Raw genomic sequence first — 19,975 nt, 5'->3', positions numbered from 1 at the left:
GTAGTGGCTACAAGAGCGCGCGAGGGAGCGTGGTCATGCGACTGGTATCTAATTATAAGCAGACAATACTTAAGCCGGCAAGGGCACACTCCCCGTGAAGCTGCAGCTGCAGCTGCAGTGCACGTGGCCGCCGCGCGCGCGGGCGTCCGTTCGACGCACGCCCCGCGCATTTCGGTATCACGAGCCGGATCCTTCTTGGGCCGGGTCTTGGTCTCGGGAGTTACTAGCAAGTTGGCGGAGTGACGAGCCACAGAACACAAGTAGGTACAAACAAAAGACAAAAGAAAACCGAGATAGGGCTACAAGGGAGCGTGGTATGCATGCGACTGGTATATAAATATAAGCAGTGGCCACCGAACAAGACAAGTGGGTAGATCATAATCGTGGAAAGCGAACGTGAGCGCCCTCCTTCACGTAAACCGCCCCGTGCCGCTCCCCGCCCCCACGCCCACCCACTGCGCGGAGAACGGCCACGCCGCCGCGAACGGGGACGCGTCCGCGGCTCCCCCTCCCGCGCTTGCGGCGGCGGCGAGGACGGACATCGGCGCGGGCGGGCGGCCGACCACGACCGAGCCCGCCGCGGCCGCGCTGGCTGGCCGATGGATCGGCGCGCTGACGCTGCCCATCGGCCTTGGCGCCGGCTTCGGGGCCTTCTTCGCCTTCGCGGGCTTGGGTTTGACAGACGCCCGGCGCTTCGGCGCGGCGGGGGACGCAGGGGCGCGGAGGTATCGCCTTGCGAACGCGAACGTCTTGCCCGAGGCCGGGGACCGGAGGAACGCGGGCGACCGGGGCGAGGTGGCGGATCCGGAGCGCACGGACGCGAGCGTCGACGCGGACCAGCGCGAGCGGAGCACCGGCGTGCGCGGGCCAGGCCCGGGCCCGGGCGGCGGGCCGAACACGTCGTCGTCATCGTCGTCGGGGGAGTGTGAGCGGAGCGGAGGCTCGTCGTCGTCGGAGCCAGACCCGGCCTGCGAGTCCTCCGGGAAGCTCCACGCGGACTCGGACACGGGCGACACCGGCGCGTCGAGCCACACCGGCGCCGGGGCCGGCGGGACACGTGACTCGGCGCGCGGCCACCCGGACCGCCGCTCGCGCGCCTCCTCGTCGTACGAGAACGAGGACGGCGAGCGGGGGACGTCGATCTCGGGGTAGTCCGCGTGCGCGTCGAAGACGTCGTCCCAGTCGCCGTCGAGGTCGATATCGGACGGGACCTCGGCGCTGATGCGGCGCTTGGAGGACGCGGGGGAGAGGAGGGCGGAGACGGCGGAGACGGCGGAGAGGGGGGGTGGGCGGGAGCGGGAGCTGGCCGGGGGCGGAGTAGGGCGAGGGAGAGGGGGAGAGGGAGAGCGGGGATCGGAACGCTGTCCAATGGTCAGCTACACCGACACAAGAGGCGGGACTGGACACACCGGAGGACGTCGGGGACGCCGCGGCCGATATGAGCGGGGCGTACGCGGCAAAGTCGCTGTCGCGCCACACGCTGAGCGCGCGGCTCTTGGCGCGGGGCGGGGAGCCGGCGCGCAGCGCGAGGGAGGTGGGGCGGGAGAAGTTTGGCACGACGTCTGCGGAGGCGGAGCGCGCGTGCGTGTGGGGGGAGGCGGGCGGGGTGAGGAGCGCCGAGACAGGCCGGGGCGGGGCGACGACGGCGGACTCGCGGTGGCGGCGGCGGGTGGCGGAGTCGGCGCGGGCGGGGGGCAGCGGCAGCGCGGGGAGCGGCGGGGCGAGCGCGAAGACGCCGCGCGCGTAGGACGCGTAGAACCCGTCGTCGTCGTTGTCGTCGTCGTCGGCGTCGTGATCATCTTCGGGGAGTTGGAGTTGGGGGAGGGGCGCAGGCGGGACGGGCGACGCCGACCGCGAGCGCTTCGTGATCGTCAGCGGCTTAACCGTCTTCCACCGCTGCAGCCCGTGACCGTGACTCTCCCTAACGGGACTCGGGCCCGGGCTCGTCGCAGGACTCGACCCCGCCTCCGAGCCCGAGCCCGAGCTCGACGAACTCGCCGCGCTCCGGGGCGGCAGCGGGAAGTCATACACCTCCTCCCCGTCCAGCGACACCCGCCACCCGTCTTCACCCCCGTTCTCAGCAGCAAACAGCGCGATGACGGGCACACGCAGGTCCGACACGCCCTGCCTCCGCCGCGCCTTCACGCTGCTCCGCTTCGGGGGCACCTCCACCTCCTCGTCGTCCACTTCAAGCACCTCCACAATCGCCTCCATCGTCGCCGTCCCCCGCCGCGCCGGGGACACCCGCGACTGTCTCTTCAAATCTCTTCGTGGTGGCGTAGTAGCTTGTCGCTCTCGTCAGCACCCCACCAACCGGCAGCACAGCCACGCACCATTCATCATAGTCGTATTCGTATTCGTCGTCGTCAATAGCGAGCGTAGTCGTGGTAGCGGGGAAAGAGCAAAAGTGGCCCCACGCAGCCACCCGCGGGCCCTTATACCCCGCCGCCCATTGTTCGTCCTTGTTCCTCGCACAATAGAGTGTGACAGCGTGACTTCCCAAATCGGGGTGTGATGTCACGCGCTTTTTTGTCTCGCTTGGGACGCAGCGCAATTGTGTCGCTGGCACCGGCTCGCGGATGGGCGGGTGTGGTGTGTGGGCCTGCAGGACCAGGTGCAGCGAGTCTTGATGTAGGGGCAGGGACATCAACAGACCAGTCAACGACTTCGGCTTACGCAAGCGAGCCCGGGGCACGCACGCAACAATATAACATCAGCGTCCGGGTCCCCGGGCCGGCGGCGCAACGCCCGCGTCGGCCAAAAAGGCGGCAGACGTGGGAGGTTGTTCATCAGCCCCGCCCGCGGTGTGCGTCGAACGGGCTGCGGGCCGCGGGCTGCGTGCTGCGGACGCGCATCCATCATGCTGGCGCTGTCTACAGCGTTGCGTTGTGCCGAAGCTGACGGAATGTGGTCATGAACCAGGTTTTTTGAGCAGCCACGGGTAGCAGGAAGCATTCTGATGGTCCTTACAGGGGAAAAAACTGATCCAACTTTTAGTAGTAAAAAAATTTGAGATATTTCACTAGTAAAAATGTTTCAAAACACCTTGAATTTTTTCTTGTAATTTTTTCTTAGTATGTAAAACTAGTTGCAAAGACTCAAAATTATTCTTTTACAGTGTGTGTGTGACCACCTCTCGAATGCCGGATTAGGGTAGATGTCAATCAAAGAAAGATGGCCACCGTTCATTTTTAGTAATCACCCAGGCTCATACCCAGCCCTCGTTGTAGAGCTCACAATCCTAGTAGTGTAGTTTAAAGCCGAATGTGATATAATTGATTAACCGATAAATCCGAAGTGTGACAAATGTGATGGAAAAGTGTGGGTTCACTCTACAAGAGGGCTGGCACAATTAGCCTGGCCCGTGTTTGCAAATAGACCACTTGTATACCAGTTTGGTGGGCTTCCGGGGGTGGCAGCGGAGGCAGAGGGGGTCTGGAAGGTGTCGGGACCGGAGTCGACACGTCGTTCACAGGCTGTGAGAGGGGTTGGATGTGGAGGAAGAAAAGAGTGGTGGGCAGGGGTTACGCACGGTTCAGAGCCGGGCCGGGCTAGTTGCACCAGCCCTCTTGCAGAGCACTCACCCCCCGAAAAATAATAATGCTTGTCACATCATTCTGATTTAGCTCTAAAATCATTACATATTTAGCAAAAAATTACGCTCTCGGATCTGGCTGCTCTGCAACGAGGGTTGGGTATGAGCCTGGTAATCACCGTGTTATTGTAAGATTGCAGGAAATGAAAGCTACAGGGTAGAGGTACATGCAGTGAAAATATCTAAGGAATTGGTGGAGGTTTTCATAAATCCCCCCCCCCCCAGAAAAGTGATACATGTGGGAAAATCACGTCGGCATCACTCGGCATTGCTGTAGATCACCCATACATCACAGAGAGACGTTGATGGAAGTGATATCATCAGTATACTTATATTGTGATTTTGTCATAAGTCACAGCCTGTCCAAATCTGTCCAAGCCCAGACGAGAAGCCTTCAGTAGGTATACTATCTACTACTGTGACTGGCTGAAGTGCTCAACCCTGCTGAGGTCTTGGTCCTTGGCTTCATCCAACCCTTTCCTGGCCCCAGCTACCAAACTTACAACTTGCAGCTTGCCAGTCAGCCGCGGACCCACCAGGCCAGTGTCCTGAAATGGTGAAACCTGGCCAAAAAGGGATACACTGTGGGGAAAATTAGACCGGAAGTGATAAATCGACGTTTTTTTGGGGTGCTGAATTCGAAAAATATATATATATATATATATATATCTAAAATCTAGCAAAAATTTTCCTGGCACTGCTGGGACCTGTCAGAGAAGTGGTCATACACATTTTTGTCTCGCTTGGGATGCAGGGTAATTGACAATTGTGTTGCTGGCCATGGCCATGGCACCGGCTAGCGGATGGGCGGGTGTGTGGGCCTGCAGGACCCGGCTAGGGGCAGGAGCAGGGACTGATGCATCGTTCGGCAAAGTGAGTCAGCAACTCGGCTTACGCAAGCGCCGGCTAGCCCGCGCCGGCCGGCCACGACGCCGACACCTACTATATATAGGACAAAGAAAACCCACACACAACGTCCCGACACGCATGCGCATGCGCATGCGGCAGCCTGAGGAAGAGACGAGGAGAAGCGCCTGAGACGAGGAGAAGACGCGCTATCACGTCATCCGCGTCGACGTCGAACAAGCTCCCGGCTGGTGATGGACTTCGGTGGGCGTCGAAGTGCCCCGGTGAGTAAGCACCGAAGTTCGCTGGCAGGCAGCCTTATATACCTCGCCTCCCTCCCCGCAGCCCCCTGCTCCGGCTCCTCGCCTCTCCAATAAAGCCACTTCAAGTTCCACCGTGCGCACCTTGCCTCATGTCCGAGTCGCAGTCGCAATCGTCCCCTCTGGTACGTTACGTTCCAAGCCACGGTCTCCCCGCCGTCGAGCCGCCTGCTGACGCGTCGTCCGCTACTCCCTCCTCTGCCCCCCACCGGCACCCCGCCCTCGCCGACCCCGCTTCCGTCGTCGCACTGCCGCCAGAGGGCCGGAGACTACACCACCGGCACGGTCCCGCCCGCGGTGCTCGCCCTGCGCAGCGCGGACGCGACGCTGTACATCGACGTGCTCAACGACGGCGACGGCCCTGCGGGGCACCGGCGACGTGGCCGCGGACGACGGCCTCAGGACAACCACTGGGTGTTCCGCGTGCTCGTCGGGCCCGACCCCGCGCCGTGGCAGATCCAGTTCAGCGTCGACGTCGCGTCCCCCAGCGCCGACAGCGGGCGCCGGGCCACCCGTAGCTGTAAGTTTTAGGCTAAAGCCCTATGTACAGCTAAACAGGTGCTTGCCTACACGGTTATTTCCACCTAGGGCTAGCTGTACCTAGTGATTTAGGCTATTGACTCAATAATATCAATGATGGAATAAATTATTATATAATATATATAAGTTAATAATTATGTAATATAATACTTTAAACTCCTTTTCTTCAGGCCGATGACCCGGTATATAGTTGGGAAGGCCTGTATTAACAACTTTCCTAATTAGGACAAAATGATGTATCATGAGATAGCCATCAAAAGTACTGATGGCAATCAAAAATGGTTCCACAATAAAATCATTATCTAGATAGGTGCATTGCCACAGGTGCTAGGATACCAGATAAGGAATAATAATATTTTTTTTTAAAAAGTGTCACACATGTCACTCATGTTACAAAGTGTCACATTTGGCTCTAACAGAGGCCAGTAAAGGGCTGCCTAGGTAGGGCTAATCCTCTAGGCAAAGGGTTCCCTAGCCGTACCTACTGGTTTTAGCCTAAATCTTACCACTATGGCTCGAGCGCCGGGCCGGCGCGGGTGGCCCGGGCGGCGTCCAGTCCGAGCCGGGCAAGTTCGTCATCAAGCTCCGGGCGCGCGGCGCTCGCGGTGTTCCGCGTGGCGCTCGCCCCCAGCACGACCTTCGGCGCGCTGTACACCGCGCTCGGCATGTTCCCGTTCCGCTTCGGCGTGTGCGCCGGCGCCCGGCGCCGTCGTGGGCTGCCGGTATTTCGTGTGCGTCCCCCCCCGCCTCCCCGTGGCCGCCGAGTGCTGAGTGCTGACCGCCGGCCGTCCAGCTCGCAGGCCGCGGCGGCGTTCCTCGCGGACGGGCTCATACCGACGGGCCGCGCGCACCGGGTCATGGGCGGCGGCGACCGCTCGCAGTGCACCCCGGGCCGGCACGTCTACGAACTCCTCAACTTCCGCTACAGCCAGACGCGTGCGGAGGGAGCCATAGTGGTAATATTTAGGCTAAAACCAGTAGGTACAGCTAGGGAACCCATTGCCTAGAGGGTTAGCCCTACCTAGGCAGCCCTTTACTGGCCTCTGTTAGAGCCAAATGTGACGCTTTGTAACATATGTGACATGTGTGACACTTTTTCAAAAAAATATTATTATTCCTTATCTGGTATCCTAGTGCATGTGACAATACACCTATCTAGATAATAATTTTATTGTGGAACCATTTTTGATTGCCATCAGTACTTTTGATGGCTATCTCCTGATATATCATTTTGTTCTAATTAGGAAAGTTATTGATATGGGCCTTCCCAACTACATACCGGGTCATCGACAATTATATGTATTATATGTATTATATAATAATTTATTTTATCATTGATATTATTGATTCAATAGCCTAAATCACTAGGTACAGCTAGCCCTAGGTGGAAATAACTGTGAAGGCAAGCACCTCTTTAGCTGTACATAGGCCTTTAGCCTAAAACTTACTGCTAAGGGTGGCGGAGGAGACCCCGATCGGCCGCGGCTACTTCCCTCGCCACTATCAGCAGGTCCACGATCCTCTCCTGGTGTTCCAGCCCCCGCCCGCCAGTGGCCAGGCCGTGACCGCCGAGAGTGCCACATCGAGCGAGGAGGTGTCAGGCCTCCTTGTATGTCAATTATTTGGTCTCCTTTTACAAGCCCAGCTAAACTAAAGTGAACAGGTAGAAAACAGTTTATAAACCGTGACATTTATTACCATTTAGATACCCTGGTAAGCATCAGGAAAAAAAAAAAAAAAGAACTGCAATATACTGTACTATTTTGTTTATTTTGTCTGTCATATGTCACACCCTGGCTGATCCGATGAAATCTTTTCGTCAGTCACAGAGTGCAAACCCTGTCAAGTGTTGTCATGGTTTGGGTCAGGCCATTGGACCGCCCACCCCCTGTGGGGCCATTCGGGCTCGATGTCCCGTTGCACTTCTCAACCCATTCTTCCAACCCCTTCCCTTCGCCCCTGTGCCCTACGCAGTGCCCATCCTATCTGCCCTGGGACCCTAGTAGTGCCCATCTGATTTATCCCTAATACTCCAGCATATACAAACCATACTTACATGTAGAAACAGGCTGGCTGGATGGAAGAGGGAACAAAGAAGCACTGAATTATATAACTATGAGACATGAAATATAAACTGAAGATCGAGACATAGGTAGGCGAGTGTGTGGATCTGCTCTCAACATTACAGGATATAGTTGTTAGGCTAATAATATTGTCTGTTCTCTGGGCTAAAAACTGTTGAAATACCCGTTGATCCGAAGAACAATGGGATCAAAGTAGCCGATTTCAGTTTGCAATCGCAATCCGGCAAGAGATCTATGTGTCTCTTGGACAAAGACCACCACAAGGCTGGTCTAGCGCCTGGACTCTCGGTGGCCCAAGCAACTAGTACCCCCCCGGGGGGAAGCTAACAGGCGCCCTCTACCTGGGAACCAGGGAGGTTGACTTCGACCCGCCGTCAGCGGGCGGCAGGCAAAGCCAGCGACTCACCCATCGTCAGTGGCGCAAGGGGAGACGAGCCCTCAAAATACATAAGTCATGTAAATAATAGAAGGACCCAAGTCCACTAAGCACTGGAGCCATGCCAGAAAGCCATGGCCTATGGCCACCTGTGGATTCCACATATCCTCTCTAATTAGAATGACCATTACCCCCCACTGGTCATTCTAATTAGAGAGGATAACTCTGAAACCCTACGCTGTGATAAATACTCCAATAAAGCTGCTATAAAGTGCATAAATCCTAACTTAGGGCTTATTGGTTAGCATAAGACTCAGACTTGAACTGATATGTGACGTCACAAAGTGATTTGTTAGTAGTAGTTATACTACAAGTATATTATGCTATAAATAATGTTGAATAATTGAACCCCTGGTGACTTGTGTTCAGTTCAGCGCTAAGTCACGCTGTTACATAGTGTCACATAGCGTGACACATAGCCAAAAAAAGGAAATTTTCGCCATTTAACAGGAGAATCATCAGAGAATGTCACAGATCATCACAAACCAAAGTTGTATGTTTTGTCTATATGAACAACTTTCATTAAGTAATCTATAGTCACAGCTGAATGGTTATGCCAGCATAAGCCAATCACTTACTGATCTACAACTGATGAGCCTCTATCTCTTTAACTACTTAAGGTAAATGTATGATTCAAATACTACTAAGAAGGATTTCAGCAGTACCATACATTGACCACAATATCTGATCACTATCATACTATATCATCACTGTATTCACTCTTCACTCATAACAAAGGGAATATCTGACGTTTAAACCGATGCAGTAGGTGATGTATATGTTCAGATACTTCAAACCAGACCTCTAGTATTTCAGTTTCAAATCCTAAGTGCATAAGATACTAAGAATGCAATGTATCCACTTATCAGCAGTATTTGATCTCCATCAACCCTGAAAGATAACCATGGATCTCTAGCTAGCCTGGGTAGATAAAGCTGGGAGGAAGCTCATTTGAAAGGTATACCTTTCTGCCATTATTTTCCCTCATCTACCTCCTCATCTGGTATCACCACATCAATCTATTGACTGCCAAGTATGACTGAATACTGAGTTGAGGAGCATCTTGCTAATATCTTGGGACTACATGCATGGAATCTCATGATTCAAGTGATATAGTGATGTACAACAGTCTACTATATTCTCACTTCTTTGTGACCAGACAGCCAATGCTAGGGTCAGTTAATTTATGGAGACATTAGGTACTATATAACACAGGATGGAGATATGCTAGAGGGGTAGGGGCACCACTTTCTGGGAGGTAGACCATACCCCTACTAGTAGATATACTCAGATTTCTCAGACTCACAAGGGTCATGCCATGGTGAGCTCATCATCTTTGGGATAGATAACACTGATAATAGTACTGTGAGAGATCCAGATTAGCTATGGGGTCGATTTAAGTGCTAGACAGGCTCATTTGAAGGTCTATACCATTCTACATTCAAGTCTTGGATCATACTTGAAATTATTTTCTGACCAGTTGTAATACTGTCCCATTTCGATCAAGTGTCTGGCACTTTTTCAAAATTTGGGACCAAATATTTTTCTTTTGATTTATTGTGATTTTTGACAAGGACTTTTTTAGTCAATGTAATGTGTAACGCAGACACTTGACCTAAATAGGACAGTAGCGAAGACACTCTCTTTTGCTCTGTGGGTACCTACCCTCTCTTCAGCTACCTTTAGTGACACATGGCAGAACCACAACTGATTATGGTTCAGGGTCCTAGTAGACATCCAAATATCCTCATACACCCACCTCAAGGTCCAACACTCATTCTATAGACCTCACTATTCATGTAAACCAGTACTGCATGTGCATGTCTTGGAATGTTCACCCCAATTCATCCTCCAAAAATATGCAGAGGTCAATCCAAGTATGCTGGTAGGTGTATACACCTCATTTGTCAAGTTTTATATATTTGATCTATAATCAACTACCAGATCATAGCTGTATAGCCAATATGATGTGGAATGTGGTTCAGGGCGATATTGGAGAATAACAGCATATTACATGAATATAAGATGGTGTGAGGGATGTCATGTCATCAGAGGACCTTTCTGTATACTTCCTACCTTTAATCCATGAGGGGTCCTTCATTTCTGAGTGAGTTATTGGGAGATTCACACAATAGGATGCATGGCATATATACAAACATATAGGATGTCTAAAAATAGATGGGTTTCTCAGAGCTATGATAGATATTCATTAGTCTATAGCACAACTTATATTAAGATTATCCATGCATTCCTCACCCAGATATCAAGTCATCATTGTGCTTCATCAAATGTGAAGCAGAAAAGCTATAGAAAAGTGATATAACAGTATAGTCTAAAGGTATGAGACCATATTCACATCAGAGCATATCAAGACAATATGATTACCTGCCTACTGGTAAAACAACCATCTGAATCTCTGAAGAACTGGTGGAGATATGGCTAGATCAAAATGTGTGATGAATAATCATTAGGTAGTGGTGATACACAAATAAGATTGAATTGATAAGAATATAGACCTTACCATTCAGGTATCCTTAGTAGTACCTCAATCAGCTGTGTAACCTGTCTAGTTATTAAGATATCATCTCATCAGTTATACAAGTATAAATGTCCATGCCTGTAGCATGGAACATAAAAAAAGTTTTTGGAAGGGGGATAATGTCAAACCCTGGAAAAAACCCTTTTCTTCGCCCTTTAAACCTTTTATTTTGGCCCTGGTTGATAAGATAAGACAAGGAGGAGATGAGATGGACGATGATAAGATGGTGATTGGATCATCAAATGTCAATGTTGATGTTGATTGACAGCGTGGAGTTGGATATGAGGCAAACAGCATGTAAAGGCATGGCTAAAGTATGATGTCATTGCCTCTCATATTAGACATGGTAAACACATGATAGTAGTGTATATAAGTAGAGTAGATTTCGTCTTGTACCCCAGTCTTTGAATTCCATCATCTTTATGATATCCTTTCATAGTGCTTCTTGCTTGCCTTCACTGGCCAACTGGCCTCCTCTGAATTGGTGTTGTTTGTGACATAAACACTCATATTGAGCAAGCAATATATAGATACAACACTCTGTCCCAACTAAAGCTCCGCATGAGTGTCAATATCCGCGGATGTTTGCACAGGTACCTGCAGGAAAACATCCGCGAGTTTGCCATCCGTTTATACAGGTATCTGTTTCCCATGGATGCCAAGAGTACAGGTATGACTTTGGAAGATCATAATTTTTATTATCTTATATATGTTTCAGTCACTATAGTCTTCTCATGTCCTATAGTGTCTATAGCAGTCCCAACCCCATCGCCTTGCACCACTTTGGGTGGAGTGGCACCCCGGCCGCGCCCGCCAGAAGGCTCAAGTCCAGGGGTCACTCAAACTTGAGTCAACAGTTACAGTACTTGACAGGTTGGCTCTCTTTTGTGGTCCTTGTCAGGGGAACCCCTGCTTCGGCCTCCTTTGGACCCTCCGAACGCATCCGAGGCGCATCCTCCCCTGCTAGGTCGGTCCCTCCGTGTATTTCCCGTAGCTGTAAGGGCAACCCTGGAGACTCCGACGAAAGCCTAGCAGGGGAGGATCCAAAGCGTGAATAAGACTACAGGAAACACACGGAGGGACCGACCTAGCAGGGGAGGATCCAAAGAGAAGAAACTCTAAGGGTCCGCCTGCTAGGGCGCCAACTATATACTGGTCGTCCGTAACTGCCGACGTAGAGCGCAGAAGGCCTGAGCGGCGTCGCAGGCTCTGTCCCAAGGTGATCGTTGGGAGGGTCTTGACGGATCGGTGATTGTGCGGGCGAAGGAGGCCGTGGACGATGGTCGGGGTGGGTCGGAGCGTCCGAGGGGGCGCCGGTCGGATGCGCCTCGGATGCGTTCGGAGGGTCCGAAGGAGGCCGAAGTGGGGGTTCCCCTGACATCACCCCCCCCTTTGAATGCGGCGTCCCGACGCATAGTTCGGAAGGGCAAGGAGTCGAAGGTCGCTGAGGCGATGTGCCGTGGTTTACCTGGGTACCTCCGATAGAAGTCCGCAATTTTGTCTGGCGCGAAGACACGGTCGAACCGAACCCACGAGTCGTGCGAAGCATCGTAGCCTTTCCACCTGACGGAGTAGTTAAGACGCTTATACCTTATCCTGGCATCCAAGATTTCCTCGACTTCCCATTCGGGGACTCCGTCCTCTAGTTCGGGGCGGTTCGTCGTAGCCGGGTCGTCCATTGAAGGGGGTCGTCCTGAGCGAGCTCGAGTTTAACAACGGGGAGACGGGGTGGAGCTTGGAGTAACGGGGGGAGGTCGAGCTTGTAGGCACCTTTGCTAACCTCTGCGAGCACCTTGAACGGTCCGAGGCGCTTGTGGGAGAACTTCTCGGAGGGCCGAGTTGTTCTGATGTCAGAGGCATCTAACCAAACCTTATCACCAACTTGAATATTCGGAGCGTCTGATCGTCTCCGATCGTAGTACCGTTTATACTCGTCTTTGGCTTTGACGAGCGCGGCCTTCGCCTCGGAGACGCCTGTTCGCTATCCGATCGCGAAACTCGTTCACTGACTCCAACTCTGAGCGGGTGCCCGGCTCGAAACCCATTCGGGGAGCCGGCCAGTGTCCGTCATAAAGGGTACCTGTTGAGTGGAGGAGTGAACGTGGTTGTTATAGGCGAACTCAGCGGCAGGGATAAGCTCGTCCCCAGTCGTCTTGTTGGTAGTTGGTGAAGATTCGGATGTACTGCTCGAGCTCCTGGTTAACGTTCGGTTTGTCCGTCGGTCTGCGGGTGGTAAGCCGTAGAGGTAGCCGGCTTGACGCCAATTAAGTGCCAGAGTTCGCGCGTGAAGTCAGCGATGAACTGCGAACCACGGTCCGAAATGTACTTCTCGGGGGTTCCGTGGTGTCTCCAGACGTTCCGATAGTACAAGTGGGCAGCTCCGACCGCGTCTATTGTCGTATGGCATTCGGTGAAGTGAGCGCATTTCCCGAGGGCGTCAACCACTACCATAACCGCGTCATACCCATGGGCCTCGGGGAGCTCGACGATGAAGTCCACAGTGACGGTGTGCCAGCGCTCGGGGGGGACTTCGGTTGGATGTAGCTCCCCGTGCGGAAGCCTTCGGAGGGCCTTCGTACGACAGCATAAGTCACAGGTCGCGACGTAGCGTCCGATATGGCGGGACATCTGTGGCCACCAGTAGTTGCGCGAAACCAACTCCAGGGTCTTGAACCGCCCGGCATGTCCGGCGACACGCGTGTCGTGGCAGAGCTCTATAATGCGCCTCCTCAGGTCTTTGTCTTTGGGGACTACGACCTTGCCGCGGAAGTACAGGAGGTCGCCTGAGACGGCCCACTCGTCCGAACGCGATGAGCGGGGGCCCCGAGCTTGACCTCGGACCTTCAAGAGTTGCCGAGCCGCAAGTGCGACGGGCTCCTCTAGGTCAGGCTCACCGGATAGCGCTTCCTTGATGTCGCGGACAAGTTCGGAGCCAGGCCCAGAGACAGTGACGGCCTCAAGCGCGAACGTGGAACAGTTCGGGGCGTAAGAGGGTGACATCCGAGTTGTCGTCGGAGATACCGTGGTCAGGCCGGCGGGGGAGAGAGCATCGGGACGGCCCATCTGGCGACCTGGGACGTGGTGCAGCGTAAAGTCAAACCTGGAAAGGTACAACGACCATCGGGCTTGCCGACGATTAAGGTGTTGCGCCTTTCGGAAGTATTCCAAGTTCTTATGGTCAGTCCAGATCTCAACCGGATGCGCGGCGCCCTCGAGGAAATGCCGATACTCCTCGAGTGCGCGGATGATCGCGAGCATCTCCTTGTCGTGAATCTCGTAGTTGCGCTGGACATCATTTAAGCTTTTGGAATAGAACGCTACAGGGTGCCACTTCCCGTCCGGGGCGGATTGTTGTGAAAGAACCGCCCCGTCGCATAATCTGAGCTGTCTGCTTCAAGTCGGAAAGGCCGAGAGTCGTCCGGGATCGCTAAGACAGGTTCTGATACGACCACATCCTTGATGGCTTGAAAGGCGGCGGCGCCAGGCGTCTCCCCAGGTCCATTTCTGGTCTTTCTTGGTGAGCGCAAAGAGAGGTTGCGCTAGGGCCGAGAAATCCCGAATGAACCTGCGGTAGAAATTAGCAAACCCCAGGAACTGCTGAACGTCCTTCTTGTTTTCGGGCGGAGGCCATGCGGAGACTCCTGCGACCTTAACGGGGTCCATTTCGACATGGTTGTGCGAGATAATGACCCCCAAGTACTCGATTGACGATTTCTCGAAGTCGCACTTTTCCTTGCGAAGGTACAACTTGTGCATTCGGAGCCGCCGAAGGACCTCCCGGACGATCTCGCGGTGCTTGCGGAGGTCCGAATGTGCGATAAGGATGTCGTCGAGGTAGATCATAACGTCGCCTGAAAGAATGAGATCCTGGAAAATGTCATTCATCATCGTTTGGAACGTCGCGGGGGAGTTTGTCAGGCCGAAATACATCACCAAAGGTTCGAACAACCCTCGGTTAGTCCGAAAGGCCGCCTTCCACTCGTCTCCTTCTTTAATCCGGCAGTACATATAGCTGCATCTATGCAAAAGATGTGGGTACCATCCCAAGAGGGTAATGCAAAAGATGTTGTGACAGATGTATTTCATGAATTTCTCACTGGAATCAAGAGATATGACTAATATAAAAATACATATAGGAAGAGAAATCACCTTTTCTTTGGGCCGAATATTCGTAATATTATATTTAGGACTTATAAGCCCAGGGACCAAAAAATTAATAATCGATTAAGTAAGGTTGAGGTAGCAAGATGCAGTCATCAAAAGCTCTGATGGCAATCAAAAATCGTTCCACATTGATCAACATACATATATGCCATTGATCCCATCACTGATACCTTGATATAGCAGCCACAAATAAGAAAACAGTGTTATTTAATTTAATTCCTAAGCAGTTGCCCTCATCTTTTGCATTACCCCCCTAGGATGCTACCCACATCTTTTGCATAGATGCAGCCATATGAGCTGAATCCGGACGTTATTAAAACCCCAGCGAACGTCGAGTTTGGTGAAGTAACGAGCGCCCTTGAGCCTGTTGATAAGGTCGTTAATCAACGGAAGGGGGTACCGGTTCTTAATCGTCATTGCGTTGAGGGCGCGGTAGTCCTGGACAAACCGAAGCCCTCCGTCCTTTTTCTTAACGAAGAAGACGGGGAGGCCATCGGAGATTTCGAAGGGCGAATACGGCCTGTGGCAAGTCCTTCCTCGATGAACTCGTCAAGTTCGCTGTTCGAGGGGAGAGATCGGATACACCTTGCAGTTAGCGGGCTTCGCGTCGGGGACGAGTTCGATAGCGTGGTCCCAAGCCCTTCGTTCTGGTAACGTGTCAAAGGACTCCTTGTCGAAGACGTCTTGGAACTCCTTGGCCCAGTCCGGGATCTCCAAGGCGGAGGGGCCGAGTTACGGGCGAAGGCCTCTGCAAGGCGTTGGGACACTGTACTGCCAGCGCGGATCTCCTCAACTGGGCGAAAGGAGGTGTAGAAGATGCGGTCGCCGTCTTCAAGATGCTCGTCGCCGTCGAGATCTGGTGAGGGCTCCGGAGGGTCCGGAGCAGCTCCGAGCTCGTCGTCAGCATCATCTGGGCCAGCGATATCGATAGCGCAAACAGTGGGGAAGGCGCCCGTAAGTAGTCGTGATTTAAGGAGTCGGAGCCGCCGAACCTCGGCACGTTCGGTCCGCTCTTCGTCACGGCAGGTAGAGCAGCTGCGGGGGCAACGACTCATTTTCACCTCCTTTGTTTCCCAGTTGATCTCGGGGTTATGCTTTTGAGCCAGGAGTATCCAAGTATCAGGTCCTGTTTCCCAAGGTGGGTTACAGCCAGCTGAACGCGTTCGGAGTGTCCGTTGTACCGTAGAACGAGGTCCGCGATTTGGCGAATAGACCCAGCATCATTGGGGGTGCCGTCGGACGTTGTAGACCGGGATGGGTACTGAGAGATTTCGGACTGGCACATTATTCCGGTTGACATATTCTGTGTCGATAAAGTCCAGGTAGCTCCGCAGTCGACCAGACCCGAGAGGGAGAGCTTGAGCGCATTCGCAGTGGACTCAAGTTCAAGGGGGAGGTGCAGCGAGTTAACGCCAGGAGCGGCAGAGATGGTATAACTGCCAGGTAGCTTTTTCTCCCAGGCAAGTCGGCGAATCCGAACGGGGGCTTCGGAGGGGGCAGAGGGTGCGTCTTTCGTTTCAGGCTCGTTGTAGGGCAAGGGAGTTGATTCATCATACAAACAAGTGAAACGATTTATGGACGCGAACGAGGGCACACCAGTCACTCGTCGCGAGGGACAAAATCCTCTGCCGGAGCCTCCGAATGCGCCTCCACTAAGGCCGCAGTATCGGACAACCGCAAGCAGCAGCCCCCCAGCATCTCATCGCCAAGTTGCTGGATTACCTCGTCGAGGATGTCCACATGGCGGACGTCGGCGGGGAGCGGACAGTCCCGAGCCAAATGGTTGGGGTCGCCGCATCTGAAGCAGGCTCGACGAGGGGCACCCCGAGCCTAGTACGATCCAGCTCCATAGGGACGGGAGCCGGAGGTACCGGGACGGGGCGCGGGCCGCAGGTGGCACAGGCGGGGCCACCGGGCGGATGGGGAACGGAGTTGCCGAACGAGTGATGGGGAAGGCGCCGCGGGAGCTCCCGGCGGTCCGCGGGGTAGCCGTTCCCTTAATGAGCTTCGCTCGCACCAGGGCTTCATATTGTCGGAAAGCCCGAGTGCGCCAGCCCAGATAGTCACGGAGGTCTGGGGGTCGTTCGAAGAGGTGATGCCGTTGTTGATCAAGGGGTCAAGTCCGTGGCGGTACTTGGTTACCTTAACCAACGCGTCTTCGAAGCCAGCGAGGTCCATCAAGTCCTCGAAGTCGTCGGTACATCCCGCGTTCCCATGTGATAACCCGCGCTTTCCAACTTAGCGAGCGCGAGGTCCTGTTCGTTCTCCGCGATGAACCGAAGGCGAAACTCGGAGAGGAACTGGCTCCACCGAGGGAAGGGGAAGGGGTTTTTGCTCCCATGACGCTCTGCCCATTGCTGAGCAGGTCCCTCCGCCATATAGGACATGGCGTAGCGGACGGCCTTTTTCTTCGCTCGGCTCTCCGTTAACTACGAAGGCCTCCGGGGCAAGCCGAGCATAGGTTTTGACCGCGTATAGGAAGGCGCGGCCGTTTGCGATCTCCGTTAAACGCAAACGGGGGGTTTGGTCGTAAGACCAGTTTTGAGGCGACAGTAATGTCACCAAATAACGCATCTGCGTCGGGGGCATTCGGAGATGCCGAAGGCAGTTCGGGAGCTGCCGGAGGTGGTGCGGCAGCGGAAGCCTGGGAAGCAAGGTGGGTGAGGATATTGGTGAGGTTGTCTAGTTTCGCCTCAAGTGCGTCCATGCGCGCGTCAGCGTCCGGAGCAGCTCCAGTAGACATAGCGGGCGTAGAGACGACAAGAGCAGAGGAGGAGGGGTCAAGTGGCAGGGGCGGTGACGAGGGGGGTACGGACTCGTACTCCGAGCCTGAGTTAGCACCAAACCTGGCAATCTTGACCGGTTAATCCCGTAGAGAGTTTCTTCTGCTGTACGGGCAACCCTGGAGACTCCGACGAAAGCCTAGCAGGGGAGGATCAGTGTAGGCTGCCAGAGGGTCAGCGGGCATGGCTAGTGCGGACCGTCTACACCTGTGCACGCAACGGCGACTCTCGTGCCACCCAACGCGAGAGAAAACGTCCCGAAATTAAGACCAAGCACTTCAAGAAGGAGTTAGACGGTGGCTGCAGCGCGTTGATTACTATGAAGACTTACCCAGGGACTGATCGGGTGCTCGTTAGGTACCGCGATGAACACTCTCACCCGCTTGGTGCTGCAAACCTGCCGTATATGACACTGTCGAAGGAGGTTCGGCAGGATATTGAGGCGCGGTTGGCTGATGGTGAGTCGGGAAAGGCGATTGTGACTTTATTGCGGGCATGATATCGTCGTTGCTGACGCTAGGCAGTATAAGAGCATCAAGGCTGCCCAGTTCCAGTCGACGACCGTTGGGAATCTCAGCACCATCAACCGCGACCAGCAAATCAAGATGCCGGATATTGCTCATATTGCGGCAAAGCTCAAGGCTGAGGAGTATCGCCTTCATCCCAATGATGACTTGTCTGTTGTTGAGCACGCAAAGCGCCTGCGTGAGGCTGGCCACTCCGTCTTCCTGAAGACTCGCCGCGACAACCCGCCTGCTGGATCGGGTCTTGAGCCTGACGCGTTTGTCCTCATCTTCCAGACTAAGTATCAGCAGCAGTGCTGGTACTATTACGGGCACGACCGGTTTGCGGGCGTGGATGCAACCCATAATACGACACACTACAAGGGTGTGTCGTTATTCTCTGTCGTCATTCGTGATGACTGGGGAAGGGGCGCACCAATCATCTTCATGGTCTCGTCCAATGGGACTGAGAAGACTATCCATTTCCTCCTCAACAAGCTCCAGTCGTGGTCGCCTGAGGTCGTACCGCGCGTGTGGATGAGTGACAGAGACAACGCACAAATCAATGCTGTGCTCTCTGTGTACATCACGGCTTGGCTTCTTCTGTGTCGATGGCACGTCGTCCACGCGTGGTATCAGCACTTCAACGTCTCTGCATACCCGAAGCTCTGGTCCCTCCTCAAGGATTTGGTCTACGCAGCAACCAAGGAGCGGTTCGATGATCTGTGGAATCAAATCAAGTCTCTGAGCTCCGTCGAATGTCCGTTGTCCGTCATCGCCTATTTGGAGGAATATTGGATGTCAGAGACGTGGTTGCCGCGCTGGGCGGCCTACTTTCGCACTGGCCGGACTGTCTTCCAAGAATCCGACACGAACATGCTAACCGAAGCATGGCACCATATGCTGAAATCTTACTTCGGCGAGGGCACCCGCAATCGTCGCCTCGATGAGCTCATCTGGATTCTCACTGGTGCTGTCGAGAACCACACAAAAGCCCGTCATCAGGAACAGCTTGCTGGTGTGCATGGACACAATCTCGAGCAGGTGGCTCGTCTCGATACACTTCAACGCGCAAAATACATTAGCCCAGCAGCCATCGCACCTCCCACAGACGCCAATCCCGTCTACCTTGTCCTGTCGCAGTCGTCGGCAAACCCGTGGATGTTCTATAGCGTCAATCAAAGCGGGTGTTCTTGCCGCGACTACAGTCGCATTCATTTCTGCATCCATGCAGCAGTCGTTGGAATAAATCACCCTGACTCTGGAATCGACACCAGCATCTCAGCGCCAACAACGCGAACCCTCCTCCATCCGCAGCTCACCATCCCTGGGGATTCACTGGCTGCCAGTGTCATCCCTGCCCTTGATGCTCATCCTGTCCCCGCCATTACGGATGTCGAAGGCGCTGCCTCGCAACTGCTTGCCAAGCAGCTTCTTGAGATAGCCGCTGACATTACAGGAAAACCGCGGGCTCTGACGGACATAGAGTCGCTTCGCAATGCAGTCTCTCATTTCCTGAAACCGGAATCGACACTGTTGCCCGCCAAGGAGAAGATGGGTCCAAACCAGAAAAATCACTGGGAGGAGACGGCTAAAAACATGGGATCGTCAAAACCCGCCAAACGAAAGCGTGATCCAAATGCCGAGTCAGCGATTGGCGTCCGCAAGACAAAGACAGCAACATATGATGATCCCTTTGGGGGTGGGGAAAGATCGGGAAAGAAGGCCCGCTCGGATGCACAAAATGCACCATCACCACCACCGCCGGCCATTCCTATAGCAACAATGCCACCTCCGGCACTACCCTCCAAAGTTGTTCGGAAGAAGCCTGATAAGCCTCCCGCCCCTTCAACACACCGAATGAGCACACGAGCCAGCCGAGCGCCTCGCGAGGTGCAGATTGCTGCTGGTCCCGTTTATTTGGACCACCCTCCCGGCGCGCTGCCACCAATGCCCGCGTATCCGTCATTGGGCATGCCTCCGCCAGGACCATTCCAGTCGTAAACACTCATGTAATATGGACCAAATTTGATTATTTTGTTTTAAGCCATATTAAATTGTGCTAAGACATAACAGCGGGACATAAGGGTTAACGGCGGGAGGGCGGGGAGTCACGAGATGAGAGGCGGGATCACGCGCTCAGAACTTCCCTTTTTAGGAAGCCG

General features: G+C 54.0%; 1 protein-coding gene across 1 annotated transcript; it reads right to left on the bottom strand.

The window, feature by feature from the left end:
- Window positions 1-410: 410 nt before the first annotated feature.
- On the bottom strand, window positions 411-2,475 carry MIND_01228300 (Vacuolar DHA amino acid exporter; the record flags this gene model as incomplete). The annotated part of the gene is made up of 3 exons (XM_037368784.1): window positions 2,334-2,475; window positions 1,408-2,285; window positions 411-1,361 (listed from the first exon to the last, which is right to left on the bottom strand). Exons 1-3 carry the CDS (start codon window positions 2,341-2,343, stop codon window positions 411-413), a joined length of 1,839 nt encoding a protein of 612 aa, XP_037214752.1. The 5' UTR covers window positions 2,344-2,475.
- Window positions 2,476-19,975: the final 17,500 nt, after the last annotated feature.

Source organism: Mycena indigotica (assembly GCF_014461135.1).
Source record: "Mycena indigotica strain 171206Taipei chromosome Unknown Mind.scaff0012, whole genome shotgun sequence".
NCBI classification, from domain to species: domain Eukaryota; kingdom Fungi; phylum Basidiomycota; class Agaricomycetes; order Agaricales; family Mycenaceae; genus Mycena; species Mycena indigotica.
The sequence above is the reverse complement of the archived record's forward strand: the minus strand, read 5'-3'. Positions and strand labels throughout refer to the sequence as shown.